This window comes from Electrophorus electricus, chromosome 6 (assembly GCF_013358815.1).
Source record: "Electrophorus electricus isolate fEleEle1 chromosome 6, fEleEle1.pri, whole genome shotgun sequence".
Taxonomy (NCBI): Eukaryota; Metazoa; Chordata; class Actinopteri; order Gymnotiformes; family Gymnotidae; genus Electrophorus; species Electrophorus electricus.
Genome location: NC_049540.1, coordinates 21,546,978 through 21,569,259, shown reverse-complemented (window position 1 = coordinate 21,569,259; position 22,282 = coordinate 21,546,978). Strand labels below are relative to the sequence as shown.

General features: G+C 34.1%; 1 protein-coding gene across 1 annotated transcript in view; it reads left to right on the top strand.

Moving 5' to 3' along the window:
* Nucleotides 1–18,999, top strand: part of LOC113575179 — a 67,275-nt gene extending 48,276 nt beyond the window's left edge. The window contains exons 29-43 of the mRNA XM_035527122.1: nucleotides 199–302; nucleotides 3,272–3,415; nucleotides 3,488–3,649; nucleotides 4,202–4,351; nucleotides 5,378–5,511; nucleotides 7,725–7,921; nucleotides 8,501–8,733; nucleotides 9,671–9,742; nucleotides 10,139–10,413; nucleotides 11,648–11,814; nucleotides 12,351–12,362; nucleotides 13,118–13,344; nucleotides 13,439–13,596; nucleotides 14,530–14,632; nucleotides 18,688–18,999. Coding sequence (XP_035383015.1) covers nucleotides 199–302; nucleotides 3,272–3,415; nucleotides 3,488–3,649; nucleotides 4,202–4,351; nucleotides 5,378–5,511; nucleotides 7,725–7,921; nucleotides 8,501–8,733; nucleotides 9,671–9,742; nucleotides 10,139–10,413; nucleotides 11,648–11,814; nucleotides 12,351–12,362; nucleotides 13,118–13,344; nucleotides 13,439–13,596; nucleotides 14,530–14,632; nucleotides 18,688–18,999 — 2,450 coding nt within the window. The remainder of the gene's footprint in view (nucleotides 1–198; nucleotides 303–3,271; nucleotides 3,416–3,487; nucleotides 3,650–4,201; nucleotides 4,352–5,377; nucleotides 5,512–7,724; nucleotides 7,922–8,500; nucleotides 8,734–9,670; nucleotides 9,743–10,138; nucleotides 10,414–11,647; nucleotides 11,815–12,350; nucleotides 12,363–13,117; nucleotides 13,345–13,438; nucleotides 13,597–14,529; nucleotides 14,633–18,687) is intronic.
* Nucleotides 19,000–22,282: the final 3,283 nt, after the last annotated feature.

Here is a 22,282-nt window from a genome sequence, read left to right as displayed (position 1 = left end):
ATTTTGTTAATTTGTTTAATTAATCAGTTAATTGAAGCTGTTAAAATACCATAATATCTCTAAGGCAATATCTTTTAGTTGTTATAGTTGTTGAAATTAACCTCACTATTTTAATCAGCCTCACCAGTGTTCTTTATTTGCTTTTTTGTGTATTGCAATTCATAGAACAAACCTAATATCAAAACTATTCTATTTCAGAGACTGCAAACTTTTTTGAGATATATGCTGTAAGCTTATACTTTGCCACTGCAACACTGTGTGGGGTGGGATATGGAGATATACTTCCATATGTGATTTATATGGTAAAGCTATTTATTGCTTTCAAGTTTAAATTTATTTAGGTTTAAATTTAATAGTTTAAATTTATAGTAACAGTCAAAAGTTTGGACACACCTATTTGACTGTGTTGTAACTTTGAATAATCTAAAATGTGAAAGAGATCACTGAATTATTACTTATTTAACATATTCCATAATTGCAATGTGTTCACTATTATTCTAAAATGTAAAAAATGTAAAGAAAGACTAGGTGAACTTAGACTTTTGACTGGTAGTGTACTTTTTTATTATATGGACTATAATTCCACCATTAACTTTTTTCAAAAGTTACACTAGAAATGCCAGCATTAAGGACTGGAATTTCATAGTGAAAACATGATCTGTCTCAAAACTTGGCCATCTTTTGAACATGCAGTGAAATTCCCCTTCAGTCACTACATATCTCATCTGTTTTGTGAATTTCAATTAGCCATCACATCTACTCATAACTTTTAGTTACCATTTATTTTACTGGGCAAGAAGAGTGTATTGTCTATATGTCAAAACAATTTAGAATCAGAAACACCAAAAACACAAAACTTCACAAAACATTCTGAGATTCTGAAAAAGTGAAAATTTGGGGACACACACAATGTTTTGCATCCAGCGATCCAACTTTTTACATCCACCAATGCATCCATGTAGGTCTTGAGGCAAAGTACAGACAGTTTTCTGCCACCCATCTGCTCCATGCTGAAATGCACCTATGCAACTTTGGGTTATACATTGGATTTGGTCATTAGCAAGTGTCTCAACATTACATCCATTGTTATAAGGAATTTAGCCCTCCCAGATCATTTCTGTGTTTTCTTAGATATGCTCATTCCTCTGTAAATCAAACAATATCTGTCTCTGCTAAGAAGAGGTACATACATGTAAATATTAAAAATTTTTGTGAAGGTCTTAACTGATACCAAGCATAAAATCAAACTCTGACAATACTCTTCATAAATTCAGTTCTTAAATTGTGAAGAAGACTGGATAAACATAATTCATTGACATCATTAACAAAAACAAAATTCCTGCACTGTTTGCCAGTGTTAATAGTAGAATTTAGAATAGAATTTGCATCTTTTTTTAGTGCTAACATAGTGTTTAATTTCATTTTTTTTAAAAGGAGAAAACAAATCCAGAGTAAGAATCCAAAGAGAATATTCAGGGAGCAAAGATTAAAAAACATCCAAGTGACATAGCCTTATTTGTGCTAAAAAAAAAGGGTTGATTAAAGAGTATTTTCATTCATGAAAAACAGAAACGATGAGCGGTAAGGAGACGGACACGTGCGAAGAAGAGCGAGATTCAATAGAGGCAAATCCAAAATCGGGGTCATTTAGGCAGTCTAGGGTCATAGAGCCAACACGGAGAGTACTGGGATACATAACAAAACAAAAACACATGAAGGCAAACTAGGGAAGCAGGCTATAACTAAGGCAAGGAAACACTCAGGACTAGGAAACGCAAAGTATAAAAAAACAACCATCAAACATTAATTCAAAATGAAAACGTCAAACCTCCAAACAAACAATGAACAGCCACAACCAAGGCACACAACAGGGTTTAAATACATGAACTCAAAACGAGGGACAGGTGTACACAATCAAACAATGTGAGGACAAAACAAAACTATGGAACAGAACTAAACACGACAGGGAAAACACGGAACACGGAAGGGACTAATCGTGACAAAAACTGTTTAACCAATTAAGAACATTGTCCAGTATGCAGGAATTGATGCACCAATGGCTAACATAAAAATTATACACCAGCATGACCACAAGATGCAAACTGCTGAAGAATAGAATGTCTAGGATACAGAAAAAAAACTTTGGCATTCTCAATCCATGCTTATGGATAGATGAGATGAAGATTATCCAGGACAAGAATGATGGAAAAGGAAAATATGGGGGGAAAAAGGAAAATCATGACCCAAAGTATAGCCAGTGATAGGTTCTCCATCATCTTCAGTGATGATGCGACTACTCAGGGGATGACTTCATCATACGTAAGGCCCTATAAGTGGAGTGTAACTAGTCTGACTTGAATGTCGCTTGTTTTACCACATCCTGCAGCATGAATGGCCACCGGTAGCAAGCAGTAAGCAGTTGTCCGGAATGTGTAGAGCCTATGTGGCTGGTCCACAGAGGTGTGAATCTGGAAGATAAGAGGGGGGCTGCACTTGAGCTGGACATACAGCCAGTGGCTAGGCCAGTGTGAGTGAGAGTTAACTTGGGCAGTGATGTGGCCGAGATCCCACCTGACAGCTCCAAGGAAGCTTGAGGGGACTGGACAGAGATCTGATGCTTGCAACATCTTCATCCCATGGGAAAATCACTGGAAAGAGAGCAAGAGATGCACAGCTCATTAGTTGTAGAAAACTAACTAGGATTAGCTAGCTACCTAGCAGGTGTATTTCATATGTAGAAAACACACACCCTATGTTTGAGAGTTTCAAATCTATATTTATTGCTCAAATCTATATTGATTTTGACATAGTATGATGGCCATTACCTTATTTTTTCATCAGTGAGCTATTTTGACTTCTTTGTGTGTTTGTGTGTGTGTGGTAGGGGGCTTTTTATAGAGACTTTATGGAGACTTTTAGACTGATGACAACAGCTAGATGAAATGTATGAGTAGGTTTCTGTCTGTATTTACACGCACAATCAAGTACTGCATGAAATTGAACCCTTGGTTGCACCATGTAATTCGGTGTGCTGTGGTGCTGCCTTGCATGGAAATTATCTTCATTCTTCATAAAACAGACATAATATCAGAAGACTGCATGTAGAAGATTTTACTAGGTTTTAAGACAGATCAATATTTTAAAGTAATTTCAGTTGCATGCATCCCACACAAATATATAAGATAAAACTTTATTGATCCCAAAGGTAATTGCAAATAAATTTGATAAGCTTCAAAATGTTCATTTATGGTTTCTATCACATTTCTTACAGAAAATTATTATGGTCTTCATCATGATAGCAGGAGCATTATATTGTGGCTTGTTATCGGGCACTGTAGCGGCTATGTTGGCCAATGCTGATGCAACAAGGGCTGCCTTTACTGAAAAAAAAGAGAGTGTTAAATTGTTCTTAAAGGTATTAAATTAATATTATTTTGCTATCCTTAGCAATGTATTCTGTTGCTAACATTTGTTCCTATTATGGCAGACTCAAGGAATAACAGGGGACTTGTATAATAATACCTTGCAATTCTATTCGTTCAAATGGATACGTACAAAAGGAATTGATCGATATACTTTATTTGAGTATTTGCCATCATCACTACTTGGTGATATATCAACTGTTATTTATGCTGATCTTATTGCAAAGGTAGCATTAAAGCATTATCTTATTTGTATTATTCATTGTCATAGTCAATAATTCCATTATATGTAATGATAAACCAATGGTGCTATTTCCCCTTCCCTAGGCATTTGGACTTAACATTAAAAAGAAGTTAAGAATGCAGTCAAATGATGAACATTTATCTCCTCTGGAGAGAAAGCTATCAGGAAAACTTGATGTAATACCACCCTTAACTGTTGATTGTTAATTGTTGATTAATTTAATACAGCTAGCTTGTAATGCAGCATTGTTGGAAGTCATAATTGTTAAATGATGTTAAATTGTTAAAAGATAAAAAGCCTAAACTCTCTGGAAAAAGTATAGCAAGTCAGTTCTATAAAGTCCAGGTGATATGTGACAGTAATGTTCACTTTTTCATAAAGGCCTAAAACAGTTGCAGAGTTTGGGGCCCTGAACATTTTCCAAAATGGAGCCATAAAAAAACACCTCATGGCAACCCTTTGACTTTCCACAATAACTGAGTTATGCATTTGCAATATATATCATGTTCAAGATGCTTACTAATGATATTTGCAGCAACCAGTTTTTCAGAAAACCTTGAGAAAAGAAAGTATGGATCGTTTGGAAACTGATGGTGGTTTTATCCGAATGTTAGCAACACAAATTCAACCATGTCTTTACAGAGCCAATGATCTAATATGTAAGAGAAATGACTTTGGATCAGAGGTAATTCATTCATTCATTTATTCATATTGTAACAGTTGCTTATGTGATTTTCTGATCAATTAAGCATAGAAAGGTTGTTTTTGGCAGTGAATGATTCCCAAAACGTTTGTCATGGGTTCATTTCAGTCTTTTTGATAAAAACCAGCAGGGGCATGTCCAGTCATTTTTAACTTTGGTGGAATTGGAAGGGTAGTATTAAACGCTACATCCAGCCTCAATTTCTAGTGGTCTCCACCCTTTCAGTTCATTTGAAAAATGCACATTATGTGCAAATGTACATGCAGGGGGCATGGCTTAGTGAAGGGTTGTAGAAGAGCAAGTTTGAATGAACTAGGTAGCAACTTCTACAAATATGCTCCTCAAAAACTAGTAAAGCCTTTATTCCCACAAATTCCAACACACAGTTCAAATGTTATTCTGAATTTGTCAAGTGACAAAAATCTATTTTGACCAAAGCTACAAAATTATAAACTTCCCTATGCTATTACCAGTAATGATAAAATTTGCCTGTTAGTTTAGTTATAATCATTAGTCAGTTTTAAAATAATGGTACTAAAAACAGCCAGTCTGACTAACAAAGATTTTAAGAACCTTCCTGAAATAAACTTTCTTCCCACTGTGTTTGCTGTTATGCTTTGAATATAAAATTGTTTAGACTAACAGTCCTATGCCAAAATTAAACCTGCTGCAGTCTGTATTCTGTGAGGCTGTTTACACCTTACATTACCATGCATCTTTGTTGATTCCATTTGGATTTAATTTCGCCACACAAAAACTATGTGTAAATGCTCCTAGCATGCATTGTGATAAGATTACAATCACATAATTTGAATCACATTAAGAGGTGGTTGCAGATGAATCTTGATGACGTTTAATACAACTGTAAATGGAATGTGTTTCCATTATCTGCATACAATTACATCAGTGGAAATACATCTGACTGCTGACTTCTCTCTCATGCCCAGAGTCCTTATGTTGGATCGATGGAATAATAACTAACAACTAAAATAATACATTTTTCTGTAGATGTATTTTATTGACAACGGAGAAGTTGATGTACTATCCCAGGATGAACGGACAGTTATTATAAAACTTAGAGCTGGACAATATTTTGGAGAAGGAAGTTTATTATTTGCTGAACCAAGAGCCACCACAATAAGGTAAGCATCTTATTGTGAACATAATGATCACAATGGGAATTTCCCCAAACCTCTTGTATTAAAGGCTACGCACCAGCTAATATGAAAGTTTCAAACACATAAATATGGTGAAAGCTGAGTTTCTAACTTGTGATTATTGATAGAAAACTTTTTTTTTTTTCACAAACTCAAAGAATGCATCTTAAAAAATTGTTGTTTTGCCTCGCCCGCTGTCTTTGGAATCTACCACCCTGGTTAACAGGGAAAATATTTCTTTTTAATTATTAATGATTCATAATTCAGTCTCAACTCATGAAAGTCACCAATTCGATACGTGATTATATTTCATCTACCAAACATTAGAATACCAATCTTGACTCACAGATGTCATAACTAAGGGATTTTTATTGAATACGTATAGATAGTAAAAACATGCGCAACAATCATTGACTAAGCTTCTAATATGACCAGGAGTATTGAGTTTACTAGTATCACTATAATAACAATCATAACAATGCAACCAAGTAAAAATGAACAAGAATGATTTGTGGTGAATAAAAATAGCTAACTAGGCTAATAAAGAGAAGAGAAAAGAAAGGCTTTTAAGCAACCTATGGGGAGGACCAAATGGACAAACTACTTATCAACCAAACAAGACAAACAATGGAAACTTATTAATCAAACAAAATTTGTAATTTGTAAAGCATAACTGACGCATAAGAAAAGAATTGGGGGGAAAAGAAAACCGTTGTGGCACATTCGGAGGGGGAACTAATAGGACTGAGGAAGCTGTATCATAGATGAGAGGAATGAGCTAACTGATCTAATTTCATGTATAAACAATGAATTTACTCTTGATACCAACTGGTAACATAAAGGGAAATGCTGGTTCTTACAACGCTTTGGCGCTCGACCATGTAGAACTGTCTGAGGGGCACAGGGAAGAGTGTGTTCCATTGGAGTCATCTGAATAGCTCTGTGCGAAAGAGCGGCCCATCCAATTTTAGGCCGGCAAGTTATCATACTAAGAGAGAGGGTCAGTCTTTCATCAAACAGCAGGGATGGCAATGAAAAGAAGTGTCGTTTCCCAGCATAGCTGGTTCGAAAGTGCATGAACGATGAAGGCCGTTGAAAAGATGAAAAGACCAGGATTCTCGTACTGAGGGACCTTTGGAGCTGGTTTGCATAGAGAGTAATAGGCCTTCGTGGGCAGGCCTTTCCTATGCAGAAGTTTGGATTCATTGCCAGTAGCACAATGGGACTCCAGTCTTAATCAACACGACCAGGCACATTTGCTTGAGATAAGCTGTGATGAGCAAATTTCGACAAATACAACTAAGGAGAAATTTGTAAACTGATAAACTAAGAAAGAAAAAAAAAAAACATTTTAGATGACATGAGATTTGAGTATTTCTAACTGCTTATTGAGAGGTTATTGACTTGAATGAAAAGTTGGGTTTAGAAAATGAAAATTGGGAGTCTTGGTCTCCCCTCACAGAATTTCTATAGGACATAATGGAATACATAGCATCAACTATGAGTGAATTAAACAAAGAAAATCATACATTTGCTACCAATTTCTACTTCCTGGGCTTAGAATGAACTTCGTAAAACAAACTTGGGATGGGTAGAGCAATTTGATCATCAAATTAACTACTTTCCTAATTTCTAGAATTTACAATTACTAACTTTAATATATTGTCTAATTGGATCATATAGAACATATAGTTGTGTCCTAGTTAACACAACTAGGAGTAATTAACTTTTTCTTTTACAATAAGCATGAGGTAAGCAACATACCAATGAAGTAATCTGGGTAAATAATGCAAATTAATAAGGAAAAGGTAATGAACAGGATAATGAAACAATAGAGGACTATAAGAAAATAATATATAAATAAGAGGACTAAATGTTATAATTTGGAGATGCATGATATGCTAGTCCGTTTATGGCTTTGCTGCTCTGCATCAAGGCACCAGATGGGTCCTGGGTCCTGTCCATTGGTCAGGGGTGAGAGCTGTTATGATGTAAAAGTATTAAAGTATTAAAAAAGTACATTGGAGGCTTTTAAAAAATTTGGTATTTAACATGTTATACATGCACACCATTAACTTCATAATATGGATGTAAAGGGCATGTAAAATAAATAGGTATCAAGACTGTGCAAGACCTTTAGGCATTATATATAATATATGTTAGTACATTGAACAATGCTTCCACCCCTTGTTTTATAGGGCTGCAACAAACTGTGATCTGTATGTATTGTCAAAGAAAAGCTTTGATGAAACTATTAAATATTATCCTGACATCTGCAAGCAAATTATGAAGGCAGCTGCAATGAAGAGAGACCAGTTGCGCCAAAGAAAAGAGCAGATGTTTGTGGTCAAAAAGTCTGAGTCTGCAACAGAGCTTCTCCTGAGGGATACTGGATGTAAGTTAAGGTCTATATTTTAAAACTTGCTCTAATTTTAGAACTGCATAATACTCTTATCAATTGATTTATTTTCCTTGGCCACATCAAATTAAAATGTGCAAATAATGCACTTTTAGGATTATTTTCAGACTGGGATTAACAAAAGTGTGCATTGCCTATAGTGACAAACCAGGAATACCTAATGCCTTCATTAACTTCACTACAGCATTCCCAAGTCGCTAGTATGAGGAAACAACATTAATACATCTTTCAGACTAAAGCAATGGAATCCCACAGGGCTATGTCCTCATCAGGTGCATAGTGTAACATAGTCACAGGTGTTCTTTGGAGAAGAAGTCAAAACATTCCACATATTGTCCCAAAGTAATTATTGGCATGCCTAATACTTCATATTATACAATCTGTAGAATCTGTAATTTGTTCATTTTAAATACACTAAGGTACCCATAAAACATCATTCTATAAACTGTGGCTGGGTCAGAGCCTGCCATCATTATCACAAATATTTTGTTGCACATACTGTTGCAAGTACAAATGCAACAGGCCTTAATTATGATTTTTCCCCATCTTTTTCAGACATAAAGCTATACAAGGACAGCATGGTAGAGAATGAGAAAAAAGCAAAGCTTAAAGCATTGCCTCTGTATATTCAGTTGAAGATAATTCTTTCACAGTTATTGATGAATATTTTGGACAAAATTATAACAATACACAACACAACAATTGACCCAGAAAACACTTTTCGTGTGGTTTATCAATACACATCCTGCCTTCTAATAATAATATCTTTCTGGGCAATAACATACATGGTAAGTATGAAACATAAGAAACAGATTTCAGAAAACACATATAAAATATTTTTGCAGAGTGTGCTTGTGTCTACAGAATTTAAAATGAGAAGAAGGGACTAAGGCGAAACCATTCTGTGTACTTTGTAAAAGTTTTTTCATTCTCTTTCTGATTGTTCTGTTTTTCAGTAATAGCATTACTTCTCAACAATAAAATGTCTTAAAGTTTTTTTCTAATTTGTCACTTTTAAATGTATGTCCTTATTGTTATAGTTAATTTTGAATTTTTATGAAGAGCTTCCAATAATTTTAGAATCATCTGTATGGTTATAAGGTTAAGTGAAATTATAGTATTAAACATCTTACTTAGCATTTAACATCTTATAGCCTAAACATCTTGCTATGTTTGTCTCCTGCATGATATCTGCAAGACGTGAATGCAATGTCTGTGTTGCTTTCATTCAAGTGAATATATGAGATTCAAACTGCATATCTTTGCTGATGTGCAACAAGGGCATTTTGTATCATATAGAAATTACATTTAAATACAAATACCTTTAAATAAGTTTTTTATGTAAGTTGATTTTAGATAGCAAATTTTATATTACTAATATGCTAACATATTTAATGAGAAATGATTTTCCAATTAGTCAAAATACAAAAATTTATAAAAAGCAATTTTGAATAATTTCAAATCAATTCATTCAAACTTTATATTACTTGAGCAAAAAGCAAAAGAAATACATGTAGGCATTTAGTGCAAATGAACTAAAATGAAATTTTAAGTCATGTTCAAATCTAATTCAATTCGACCAATATTACATTTTACAATAAAGAGAGTACATAGTTTTTGTGAACATAAATATTGGCCGAAATCATTTAATCCAAGCCATAGGGGCAGATACACTGTAAATGTTTTTACACTTTTTGTTTTGTTTTCTCTTTTTCTTTACTATAGCCATCTATTTTTGATGTAGACAGAGACATCTTCTTATTCACCATGATTATTGAGTACCTCCAAATGATTGAAGTAAGTAATGAATAAGCATGATACACTATCGTGTTTCATTCTGTAAATTCATAATCCAGCCAGATTTTACATATATATATATATATATATATATATATATATATATATATATATATATATATATATATATATATATATATATATATATATATATGAGAGAGAGAGAGAGAGAGAGAGAGAGAGAGAGAGAGAGAGAGAGAGAGTCCCTCTGGATAATAATGAATAACCAGATAATCAAATAAAGGTAAATGTAACTGGGCTACAAAATTAATTTTTTTTAATTTTTTTTACTGTAACTGGTTACAGAGAATCTTTGCATTTTCATAGAGTACTTCATATAATTTTAATACAGATACTAACTTATTTTTGGTGTTTTTGTTTTTCTCCCCCCTCTAGATCATCCTCAAATTTCACATTTGTTTTTATAATGACAGTGGATCATACATATCAGACTACAAATCTGTATCTCGGAGTTATATGAAAAGAAAAATGGGATATATTTTTGATGTTGTTTGCTCCTTTCCATATGCATTAACAGTTTTACACCAAATGAATGAAATGATGCCAATGTCATTTCTGCCCATCTTTGTTTATGCACGGGCTGGTCACTTGTTGCGCATTGTAACACTATTAGTTTTCATGTGGACTGAAGAGCATGCAATCACTACAAAGTATGTCTGTTTACTATCTTCTTTTAATCTTATCCTCCAGTTTAAGATATAGAATTTCAGTGAGTTTCATCTTATTTGATTGGTGAATTTAAAATGTAAAATTTACCAATCAAATAAGATGAAACTTACTGACGCTCTTTGAAGTTTTGGTTTGCTTTCATTGATGTTGTTTTATTTTAGAACTGTCACATAGTCTTAGGGTAGTGTTAGCTCAGTGGTTAAAATCCTTGCTTTGTAATTAGAGGTTTGTTGGTTCAAGTCCCACACTTGCCTTAGCCCTCATTCAGTCATAATTGTAATTTATTTTGGACATGTAGCTAATATTAATGTGTTAGATAATGTAGCTAATATTAATGTGTTAGATAACATAACTTGACAAATTCTTTTGGTTCTTAATTATGAAAATTCTATCTGTGGTGTAGGCTCACTCAAAAAAAATTCCTGAATACACCATTATTATACCAGTATATTAATTTAATACTGACTTCAGTAAAAGGGGCTGCTGACTTGACCACCATAAACAAGAGTGTATCAGCAATTCTGTAACAAAACAATCCAGACAAAATGTCACTTTTAACATTGCCTTGATAATATTAAACTAATTCGAGTTATATCAAAGCCTCAGTTGGTAAATAAATAAGCCTGCACTGGAATTTGAGTTAAGTAAGGAACTAAATTGTCAGACATACCAAATTACTTCTCCTTTGCTGCTTGTTGTTAAGACATCCCAATCCTAAAACAAACTGAGACTCCTTTCTTACTAATCTGTGCCACTGCTCCAGGCCTTTTTGACACCATACTTATTTTTACATCTGATCACTGAATAAACTATACAAAAAACTATTACAACTCATTGTTTATGTTTGTCAGGATGAATTCAGGCTACCTATTGGCATAGTCAGTCTCTGAACTACTCAGACTGTTGCATGGTCACAGATAGTAATAATGATCCTTACATTTAAATGTTACATTTGGACAGCCATCCAAAGGCATGAATTCAAATGTTTGGAATTTCATTTCAGATGCAGAATAAGTCTAGCTTGTAAACCCTTTACTTTTATCAAAGTGCATTTCAGTTCTGTTGTTTGTCCTTACAAAAAATAAATAAAATTCACAGTGTTTTTTTTTTTTTCCAATGCGCAAATGAATAAATAACACTGTGAAAGAATATTATTTACAAATTAGTTGTAATTATGGCATATGTTATGCTATTAAACCTTTCTTGTTTTCACAGTCTCATGTCCATTAGGATTATCAAGAACTTGGTCAATACTATATTCTTTATTCATTGTGGTTCGGTTTCATTTGTTGCTTTTGTGACATATTTTGGAACTAACTCATGGGTAGGAGACCTTGGTAAGTTTTATTTCTTCACAAATATTTTGTTTTTGGAAAGGATGTGTACAAAGACAATTTAGTTATGTGGCAATATTCAATGCAATCGCTGTACTCAGATATAAAAAAGGAAGTCTCAGGTTAAATCACTTTATAGCTTGCATAGCTGTTATATATATATATATATATATATATATATATATATATATATATATATATATATATATATATATATATATATAGTACTACTCCACATTGGTGTTGAGGGAGATTATTGCATGATTAATGCAACTTTTTTCTTTTTTTCTGTTAAATGTACTAATTACATCATTTTGAACAGATCTGTACCAAACCCTTTAAGATGCAATAGTTGGCATCAGTCAATGACCAAAAAAATTATAATTCATAAATCATAATTTCTAGGCAATATCAAGTTATCTCATCTGCAGTTCACATAAAGTGTGAATTATATATTATATTTTTATTTGTAATACCAGTGGAGTACATCTGTGCAGAGAGAGCCCATGTGTTTTCGATTATCTGCACTTTAATCTGTATAAACTGTAATTAATTAATATTTCATCATGTGATGTGTTTTACAGTGCAGTCCATAAGTATTTGGAAAGAGTTTGTTGTTTTTCTCTAGTCTGCAAATGCATATGTATAGGTTTAACAGAAATTAAAAAGTATTATATATATTAATTAGTATATGTTATATATTTATTTACAACATCCATTTTAAATAAATACATAAATATATATTCACACTTATTACTATTCTTATTATTACTCAGATCAAGCAAATGTTTCCACAACTAAACCTAGCTTCCTAGTTTCCATAACTAATAATTGGGTGTAGACCAATGCCCAGAAAAAAATCACATGGCAATGAATTTTACACTGTTGAGCTTGGATAGGTATTGTGTGCTATTACTTTAAAATTACTGCAAGGTGAATGTTTCTGTACGTAAAGTTTGCTGTTCTTGGTCATTTCTTTCAGACTTGATCAACAAAAGGGTTACCCCCCCCCCCATTCAAATTGTTTTTCAAAGATTGTCAATTAGGCTACCCTTTAGAGTACTACCTCCTTGTAGAGAACTTTCCTGATTAGTAAATAACAGGAACATGTTTACATTTTTTGGTGATTACAAAGATTAGGACAGTAAAGCTGGGTCAGGTGACAAGCACAAATAACAATCCATAACTCTTCTGATGATGTCAATAAGTGTTGGGGATATAGCAAAGCATTTTAATTTCTGTACAAAGTTCAGTTGACCTTTAGACTAGACTAAGAAGCAACATTATTTGGGGGTTTGTAAATAGTTATAAATACCAGCTTGAAGACCTGTGACCCTTTTTTGCCTTGCAGAGATTTATTTCTTCCCTGACATTTATAGATATGCTGTATATTGGGCACTGTCAACTTATACAACTACGGGATATGGAGATGTCACAGCATACACCATTGGAGAAGTTATTTTTTCCATACTTATAATAATAATGTCTACAGTTCAAGTACATTACAACATGGGACTTATCTCATCTACACAAACAAACAAGGAATCTCTCAAAGTTGCCTATGAAGAGAAGCTACAGGTAATGGCCAATATTTAGTATAACTATATATGCTTACAACTTTTTAAGAAGTCACTGATAACTTTCTTACAATGTACATCATCCTTAATTTCAGACTATCCAAACTTATATGATGGATCAGAATATTCCATCTCCACTCCAAAATCGTGTGATCCAGTTCTACAATTACAGATGGACACACACAAAAGGAATAGACTCAGAAGATTTGTTTAAAGATCTTCCACATTCCATGAAAGCTCAAATCTTTTCAAGGTATTACAAAATAAATTAAACCACTCTTGGTTTAAAACTGGCAGTCTTCCAAAACAACATTTCCTTTGACGAGCATATTTCAAGTATTATTTTGAAATAGGGCATGGAGATTTATTTCATATTAATTTAAAGTGCTTTTAAGATGCTTTAGGGATTGAAAGAAGTTTTTAGTCATAAGCTAATATATGATGCATTTGGTTTCCAGTGTTGACAATGACGTAAAACAACATTGGGTTGTGTCAATATTACCATTAGCTTACTAACTTACTATCAGGTTCCATGTTACTATCAGTATAATTTCTGTAAAAATCAACCATTATGGAAAAGGAAAGTTTTAAATAATTGAATATACACAACTTATCCCAAATGTATTTGGTCAACCAAGACATGTTTGGTGTCCACATTTTGCTTGTTTTTAGTCATCTCCCATTGACTATATTTTGGGTAACTGGAAAATTTGAAAACAAATTTGTAAATAATATATATATATTTTAATTTTTATTGCCTAAACCAAGGTCATTTACCATGTACTTTTACTTTTAGCCCCCCTTTCTAATACTCAGTGTTTCTGGATTGTTGTTTCAACATTTCTAGAGTTCTAGAGCAAATCCTCAGTACTTTTCAAGTGGTGTTCATTTGGGTCCAGGGGATCAGTTTACCTAATCCATTTTTAAGATGATGTTCAGTGATGTATAGATTATGAGTAACATTAGCTCTGAAAGCATTTTTAAAATCTTATTATGTCTTTTTGCTCCTGGGAAATTGCCATTTACTTTTGCCATTATTAGCTGAAATTCAATATTCAGTTGGTCTTCAAACATAGAATCAGCATTTTGTTGAAACATCCTTTTAAACAAATAATGATTTCATAAAGAAAGAAATTTGTTTGTATTCTCTGATTTGAGGCATTGTTTTAATTTGGTTTTATTTTAGAATCAGCATTAATCTTCTTAAGAAACACCAGCTGTTCAGTCACCTCTCAGAAACCTTTTTACGGCATCTTTCAAATAAATGCTTCTTAGAACTTACACATCAGGTAAGAACCCAAGCATATAATATCCCACATATATAATTTGCCTCAGCAAAAAAGAAGTGAAAGTTTGGTGAGTCAAAATCTGAAATATCTGTGTCTAGTCTCTGCGTATTTGTAAAACAAAATGACACTTATCTCTCCATACCTACTCTTTTACCTAAATTTGCACAGATGTGAATTAAAGCAGTTAGTGGAAACAGATTGAAGTGTATATTGTGCAGTGACCAAGTCATTAGATTTTACCAAATGAAGTTTCATTTACTTCTTTAGATCAAACTGTTTCGAAATGTTTTTTACATTTTTGGTTGGTTGATGATAGGGGGTTGAAACTAAAAGCATCCTTTATTCAATATATGGCAATCGCCAACCTCAAATCTGCAAACTAATGTACTGATTGAGGTTTTCTAGAGACTTTCTGACATGCCGTCCTACTCTACTATAAAATTAAACAAAAATTGCCATGTATTATAGTGTCAAATAGTTCACGGAGAGAAAAATAAACCAATTTTTGATGATATTGCCAAATGCCAAAGTTGGAGCAAAGGTGTTAACAAGACCATGGACATAAGCACATTTCTCAAGCTCCATACATACTAATGAAATTTTATGTCACTCTGGATGAGAGTCTGTCAAATGCAGTAAATAAATTGCTTTGGCCATCAATATTTATTTCCTACACCAGTATAATTTGTTTTATATTAAAAAATGGCTGTTTAGGTCTGATGTATTTGGGATATTACAATTAACTTCGTGTTTTCATGATGCAAATACACAGATTTTACCAGCAGATGTCCCTGGAGCATGTTTTTTAATGTTTGTTTCAGTTGAGTTACAATTTCAGAAAGATGTGAGTGATATATCAAGAAGATTATGAGGTGTACAGTGGTTCTTTCATTAAACCTTTTATTAAAGTTTTTATATTTTAAAAGTTTCTATATTTCTGCATAAATTTGACCTAAAACTTCAAATTGTCACACAAGTCCTAAAATTGATAGAGAACCAAATCAAATAAATGAGATAAAAAAAATATCAGATGTTGTCATTTATTTATTGAGGAACATCTAGTATTACATATCTGTGAGTGGCATCTAGTATTACATATCTGTGAGTGAACCTTTTCTTTCAGTATCTGGTGGAATCCCTTTGTGCAGTAATATTTGCAACTAAACGTTTCCTGTAATTGTTGATTAATCCGGCACATCATCTTGAAGGAATTTTAGCCCAATCTTCCATATAAATTTCAGACTGTCTTATAAAACAGCTTGCAAAGCTTACAAAACAGCTTCAACTCAGTTATGTTGGTTGGTTTCCTCCCATGAACTGCTTGCTTCAGGTCCTTTGACTTGGCCATTCCAAAACTTTAAATTTATTCTTCTTTAACCATTTTTTAGTGGAATGATTTATGTGATAAGAGCCATTGTCTTACTGCGTTTCTCTTGAGATTTAGCTCACGGACAGATGGCCTGACATTTTTCTTTAGAATTTGCTGGTATCATTCGGAATTCATTGTTCCATGAAACTGTCAAGCTCTCCTGGCCTAGATGCAGCAAAACAGCCCAAGCCATGATACTATCACCACCATGATTCACAGAAGGGATGAGGTTTTTATGCTGGAATGCAGTGTTTTCCTTTCTCCATACATAACACTTCTCATTTAAACCAAATATATCTATTTTTGCTTAGAAGTTACCTGCCATTCCTTTGTGTCCTCCTACGGCTATTACACACCTTGCTCTTGAAGTGATCCTGGGGAAGGTAATAATGGTCTTGAATTTCCTACATTTGTACACAATCTGTCTGACTCTGGATTGGTGGAGTCCAAACTCTTTAGGGATGGTTTTGTAACCTTTTCTAGCCTGATGGATGCATCAACAAGTCATCTTCTGAGGTCCTCAGAAATGTTTTTGTTTGTGCCATGATACAGTTCCACAAAGATGTAAAGATTTTGCTAGATCCTAAATAAAACAGGATGCCCACTCACTCATTTCCTTCCTATTGACTGACAAAACCTGACTCAAGTTTCATCTTCAGTTTATCTGCTAATCCTAAATGTTTACATACTTTTTCCATTCACAGATATGTAATATTGGATAATTTTCCTCAATATTTAAATGACAGAGTCTAATATGTTTGTCTCATTTGTTTGATTTGGTTCTATTTATCTACTTTTAGGTCAAATTTATGCAGAAATATAGAAAGTTCTAAAGGATTCACAAACTTTCAAGCACCACTGTAAATCTAATAAACAATATAGTAAAAATTGCAATATAGTATACAATGTTTCCAGAGAAACGGGACATTTCAGACATAGGTCCTTCATCAGCTGTGCATATATCAACTGGTGGTGACTGTCACGGAACGCTCGCCTCCCGCGAGGCACGTGGTTTGGCCAGCCACATGCAATAGGAGGATCATGTTCGTAGCCACACCTGCACACACCTGTATTGTGTTAGTCTTTGTGTATTTAAACTTGTCGTTGTGTGCAATGTTGTCGGTTATTGTTGGCGTAATGTGTGAACGTTAAATGTTTTTCTTGCCGTTGTTAAATGTAATCGTGTTTGTTCAGTGGTAACCGTGTTGTGTTCATTGTTTGTAACACATGTGAGTGCCGTCATCTTTATGTTTCAATTAAATGTTCGTCCATGTCGAAGAGAGTCTGTGCGTCCTGCCCCTCGCCCTGCAACACCCAGGCCACCACACGTTACAGTGGCAAGCCACGTTACACTCAGCCCAATATCAGTTTGGCCAGATCCTCACCAAAAAAAGGTTTAAGTATAATCAATAGCACATTAGTAGCTCCTTAAATGTATGAATTCATCTTCATTTATCTGAATGCAAAATTGAGTTTGACACCCAGACTAAATGATCACACTGTAATAAATGTTGGATTACAAAAGACAAAGAAGTAAAAAAAAAAAAAAAACCCACACATTTTTGAAATTCTTCTTTTGAAAAAAGATATGCTTACATCATTAAATTCTTATCTTAGCTTGCTAATGAATGCCAGTATGTTCCCTGAGTTTATTGCCCTATTTTGGCCCCTAGTACAGTAACAGTGAGTAGCTATTTTTCCATTTTAATGCAGGATCTTTCAATTCAGTTACAGTCTACAATATGATTTAAATTTAAATATATGATAGATTCATTTGGCTGGATTAGAATCATAACTGGGCCTTACCCAGCCTCCAGGCCATATGTTTGTGTCTCAGTCATCCACCTTGTTCACCTGTATCTGCCTTGCTTTAGTCTGTCTTTGGTTCCATGTTTCTTTTGCCATGTCTTTAGCACCTCCCAGTAATTGTCGCAGGCATTTTGTCTTTTAGACTCTTGTTACATTTGTTGTTTTGGTCCTCAGTTTATTCAATGTGAGCTGCAATAAAAGCCACTCGCACTTGTATCCCCCTCCCATGCCTCTCTGTATCACATCATATTTGATGCCCCTGGCCTGGTTTAGAAGATATTTGGAAGGAATTAGGTAAATTAAAGATGTTTGACAATGCCTCTGCTAGATCTAGACCACCTGCAACTAAAGGGAGATGAAAAGCAAGAGAACAGAGGGGAGAAAATAGAGAAACAACCAGCATGCTTAGTCACCTATTTGTGGAGTGTATTGGATGTCAATAATTTAGTTGCAGTTTAGCTATGGGTTCAGATAAACTGAAAATTTCAGGAGCAGTAACATTCAGCTGGGAATGAAGCTCAATATGAATGCTCTGTAAAAACAAGATGTGAACCTTCCAAATATATTTGAGATTAGAGAGATGAATATACACGATAAAGAGAATCAAAATCTGTTTTATTGACCAAGTATGCAACGCACAGTAGGAATTGTCTGTGGATGGAATGATTTTAAAAACAGTAACTTGTTGCTAGAGAAGCAGCGATGGTTCTGAAATTCCTGATGATTCTCTGGTACAATTCAGCCATAGTGTTTAGCAAGGTAGACATAGTGGCCAGAGGATGAAAAACAGTCTAAGCAGAACATTGTTGAACAGCTGCTGTTTCCTTATCTGAAATCAGAGATTTTGTGTCATTTTAATGTTTACTGATGTAATTAGTTTGTAACTCTTTCAGGTCAGCATATTAAAAGAAGGGGAGACAGGGGCACCGGTATGTATCTGATACTAATTGGCAAGGTTAAAGTGCACTCGTGCAGACCTGGAGGAGAAGTCATTGAATATGTTTCTGCTGGAGCAGCCATGGATGTTCATTTATTATTTAAGCATGGACTCTGCAGGGATACAGCCATTGCAGTAAACTATGTGGATATATTTTTCCTCTCCAAACAATCATTTGATGAAATAGGGTCATACTATCCAAATGCCATGGACAAACTGGTAAAAAGAAGTTCAAATATTCTAAATTTGTAATAGATGTCTATTAACAAACAAAAACGTGTTAGTGTTACTTTAAATTGTTGTTGAAATTATTTATGTTACTAACAGACATTTTAATGCAAAAACAGTTAATGTGAATACAGATGTCTCCTATATGTAAAACATTAGTGATTTTGCCTTTGTAACTTTTCACATAACAGAATATGGACCATCTTGTACAGAATTCATCTGAGTGATTTTGGTCAACTCATGCATGTAGCTCTGTTGGCAAACTTTATTTATTATTAATATTTATTATTAAAGTTTAATATTAATTTAAATACTTGTTATTATTGATATTGTTACTGATTTTCATGTTTATTCATGGATGATATGTCAATATTAAATGTACCTAAATACCTAAATAAACATGTAAACATTTTATTTAACTTTAATTGACTGTGCACAAAATGTCTATGCTTTTGTTAAATTTAAAAATAAATTGATCGATTTACTTTTTCATTTTCCATATCTCAGCATTATCACAGAAGCAACATTACAATAAAAACCTACTGATAAAACCTTACTCATTTAAAACCTTACTCAATTAAAGGAGCAATAAGTCAGTGATTCTTCTTCACGTTATGAAATAGCCATTATATGGACACCTGCTTCACAGAAGGGATGAGGTTTTTATGCTGGAATGCAGTGTTTTCCTTTCTCCAAACATAACACTTATCATTTAAACCAAATATATCTATTTTTGCTTAGAAGTTTCCTGCCGTTCCTTTGTGTCCTCCTACGCCTATTACACACCTTGCTCTTGAAGTGATCCTGGGGAGGGTAATAATGGTCTTGAATTTCCTACATTTGTACACAATCTGTCTGACTGTGGATTGGTGGAGTCCAAACTCTTTAGGGATGGTTTTGTAACCTTTTCTAGCCTGATGGATGCATCAACAAGTCATCTTCTGAGGTCCTCAGAAATGTTTTTGTTTGTGCCATGATACAGTTCCACAAAGATGTGAAGATTTTGCTAGATCCTAAATAAAACAGGATGCCCACTCACTCATTTCCTTCCTATTGACTGACAAAACCTGACTCAAGTTTCATCTTCAGTTTATCTGCTAATCCTAAATGTTCACATACTTTTTCCATTCACAGATATGTAATATTGGATAATTTTCCTCAATATTTAAATGACAGAGTCTAATATGTTTGTCTCATTTGTTTGATTTGGTTCTATTTATCTGCTTTTAGGTCAAATTTATGCAGAAATATAGAAAGTTCTAAAGGATTCACAAACTTTCAAGCACCACTGTAAATGTAATAAACAATATAGTAAAAATTGCAATATAGTATACAATGTTTCCAGAGAAACGGGACATTTCAGACATAGGTCCTTCATCAGCTGTGCATATATCAACTGGTGGTGACTGTCACGGAACGCTCGCCTCCCGCGAGGCACGTGGTTTGGCCAGCCATTATATGGACACCTGCATAGCCTGCATGTATTAGAGATTCTGTACTAAACATGGCCATCTCCATGTAGGTGGCCCACTCTCTGGAACATAAACTGGTTCAATCAGGGACTACATAGCAATCTGATTCTTTATCTTATGTACTTTATAGAAAAATGTAAAAATAATAAATAATCATAAATTTTGTTTGCTACTTGGCGGTAAAATTACTGACTGCTCCATCATGTACATGCATAAGATGGAATAAAAAAAAATTTTAAAATGAAAGAAAAATGGAATATCCAATTTTATATCAACGTTTTTTTCACCATTTCTTAAGACATCTGTGACAAAGTACAAAATTTTCCAAGCAAAGGGCTATAATATATACAGATTAGACAAACTAAATGTACCCCACACATTCAGATCATTTCAAATTCTCCATCCTTTCAGAAATAAACTTATAATTTAAAATGCCAGGAAACGCAGAAATGTCCCTTCAGCCCAGACAGAAATGCTTACAGGTTAGCATTTTTTTTTTTTTTGCGAGACCCATCAAACAATAGAATCCGTTTGCACTCATGTTAGCCTTTAACAAAAGTCACTCATTACAACAGGATGAAGTACTTATTTCTCTGGGCCATGTGGCATAGTATAGCACATGCCCAGTCTGTATTTTTGCTTTTGTAGGAATGGTAAAAGGTCAGTGGGCAAGCATTTTAAGAACTTCAACAGGGAATGATTTCTCCACATTAGTCTTTTACAGTTAAGCCTAGTTCATGATCTGAGTTATAAAAGAAAACGAGCTCTCTTAGTTGTTGCCTCTACATCATTATTGATTCTCCCCATTCCTTTTGTTCTTGACCTGTCTTGTTAGTCCCTCGAATGCAAGTTTTTGAGTATATATAATGTGTATATGTCCTTTATTGGGTGTGAATCTTTGTGTTGTATCCTGTCATGCTGAGGTTTGTGTCTAAACATGATATAAATTGTATTTATTATGTTTTCACTCTTCATGGGGTTGGCAAGTAGGGCAAACATGTATTGAAAAATTATAGCCAATTTGTGTAACTGGTACTTGTGTAACTGGTATCATGGCGGTGCATGAACAGGATCCAAGTATGAATCTAGGTAGTGTTTGAGGTGGATGGCAGGATTTGTTGGGGTGATAGTGTTGAGGCTGACAAGACAAAGAAACAAAAGGAACAATGAACAGGGCAAGAAGTACAAGGAGCAACACATACAAAAACATACAAACAATGCTATCCAAACAATAAGGCAAAAACCAGACACACATGTACACACGGGAGACAAACAAGGAACACCCAGGGAACAAACAAACAAAATAAACAAGAGCACATGGCAAAGGAACCCCAGAGAAACAAAGATTAAGGCAGACACAGATAATGCAGGGGAATTATTGTGATAGTATTTCAGACAGAATGTTACTAAATACACAAAAGTAATCCTATAAAGACACTACACAAACAAAAGTAAAAATGTATTTCCATGGTTAAAATAACATGATGAATTGTCTTCTTGTTACACTCTTGGACTGCTGCAGTGTGCTCCTGGTCCAGTTCAGGATTGAGGTTCAGTTCAGTAGTGTGTGTGTGTGTGTGTGTGTGTGTGTGTGTGTGTGTGTGTGTGTGTGTGTGTGTGTGTGTGTGTGTGTGTGTGTGTGTATGTGTGTGTTCATCATTTAAATACACAAAATTTCACCTCGTCTGCCAGTTCAGTCCAGTGATTAATCATTCCACATACCATCCTGCTACCAGTCTTTTCACAGTGATGTTGCGAATTCACTGCTTAGACAAGGTCGTAACACTCCCTCAGTGTTGCCTACTAATTTAAAATCAGTATTGGACAGTGCCACA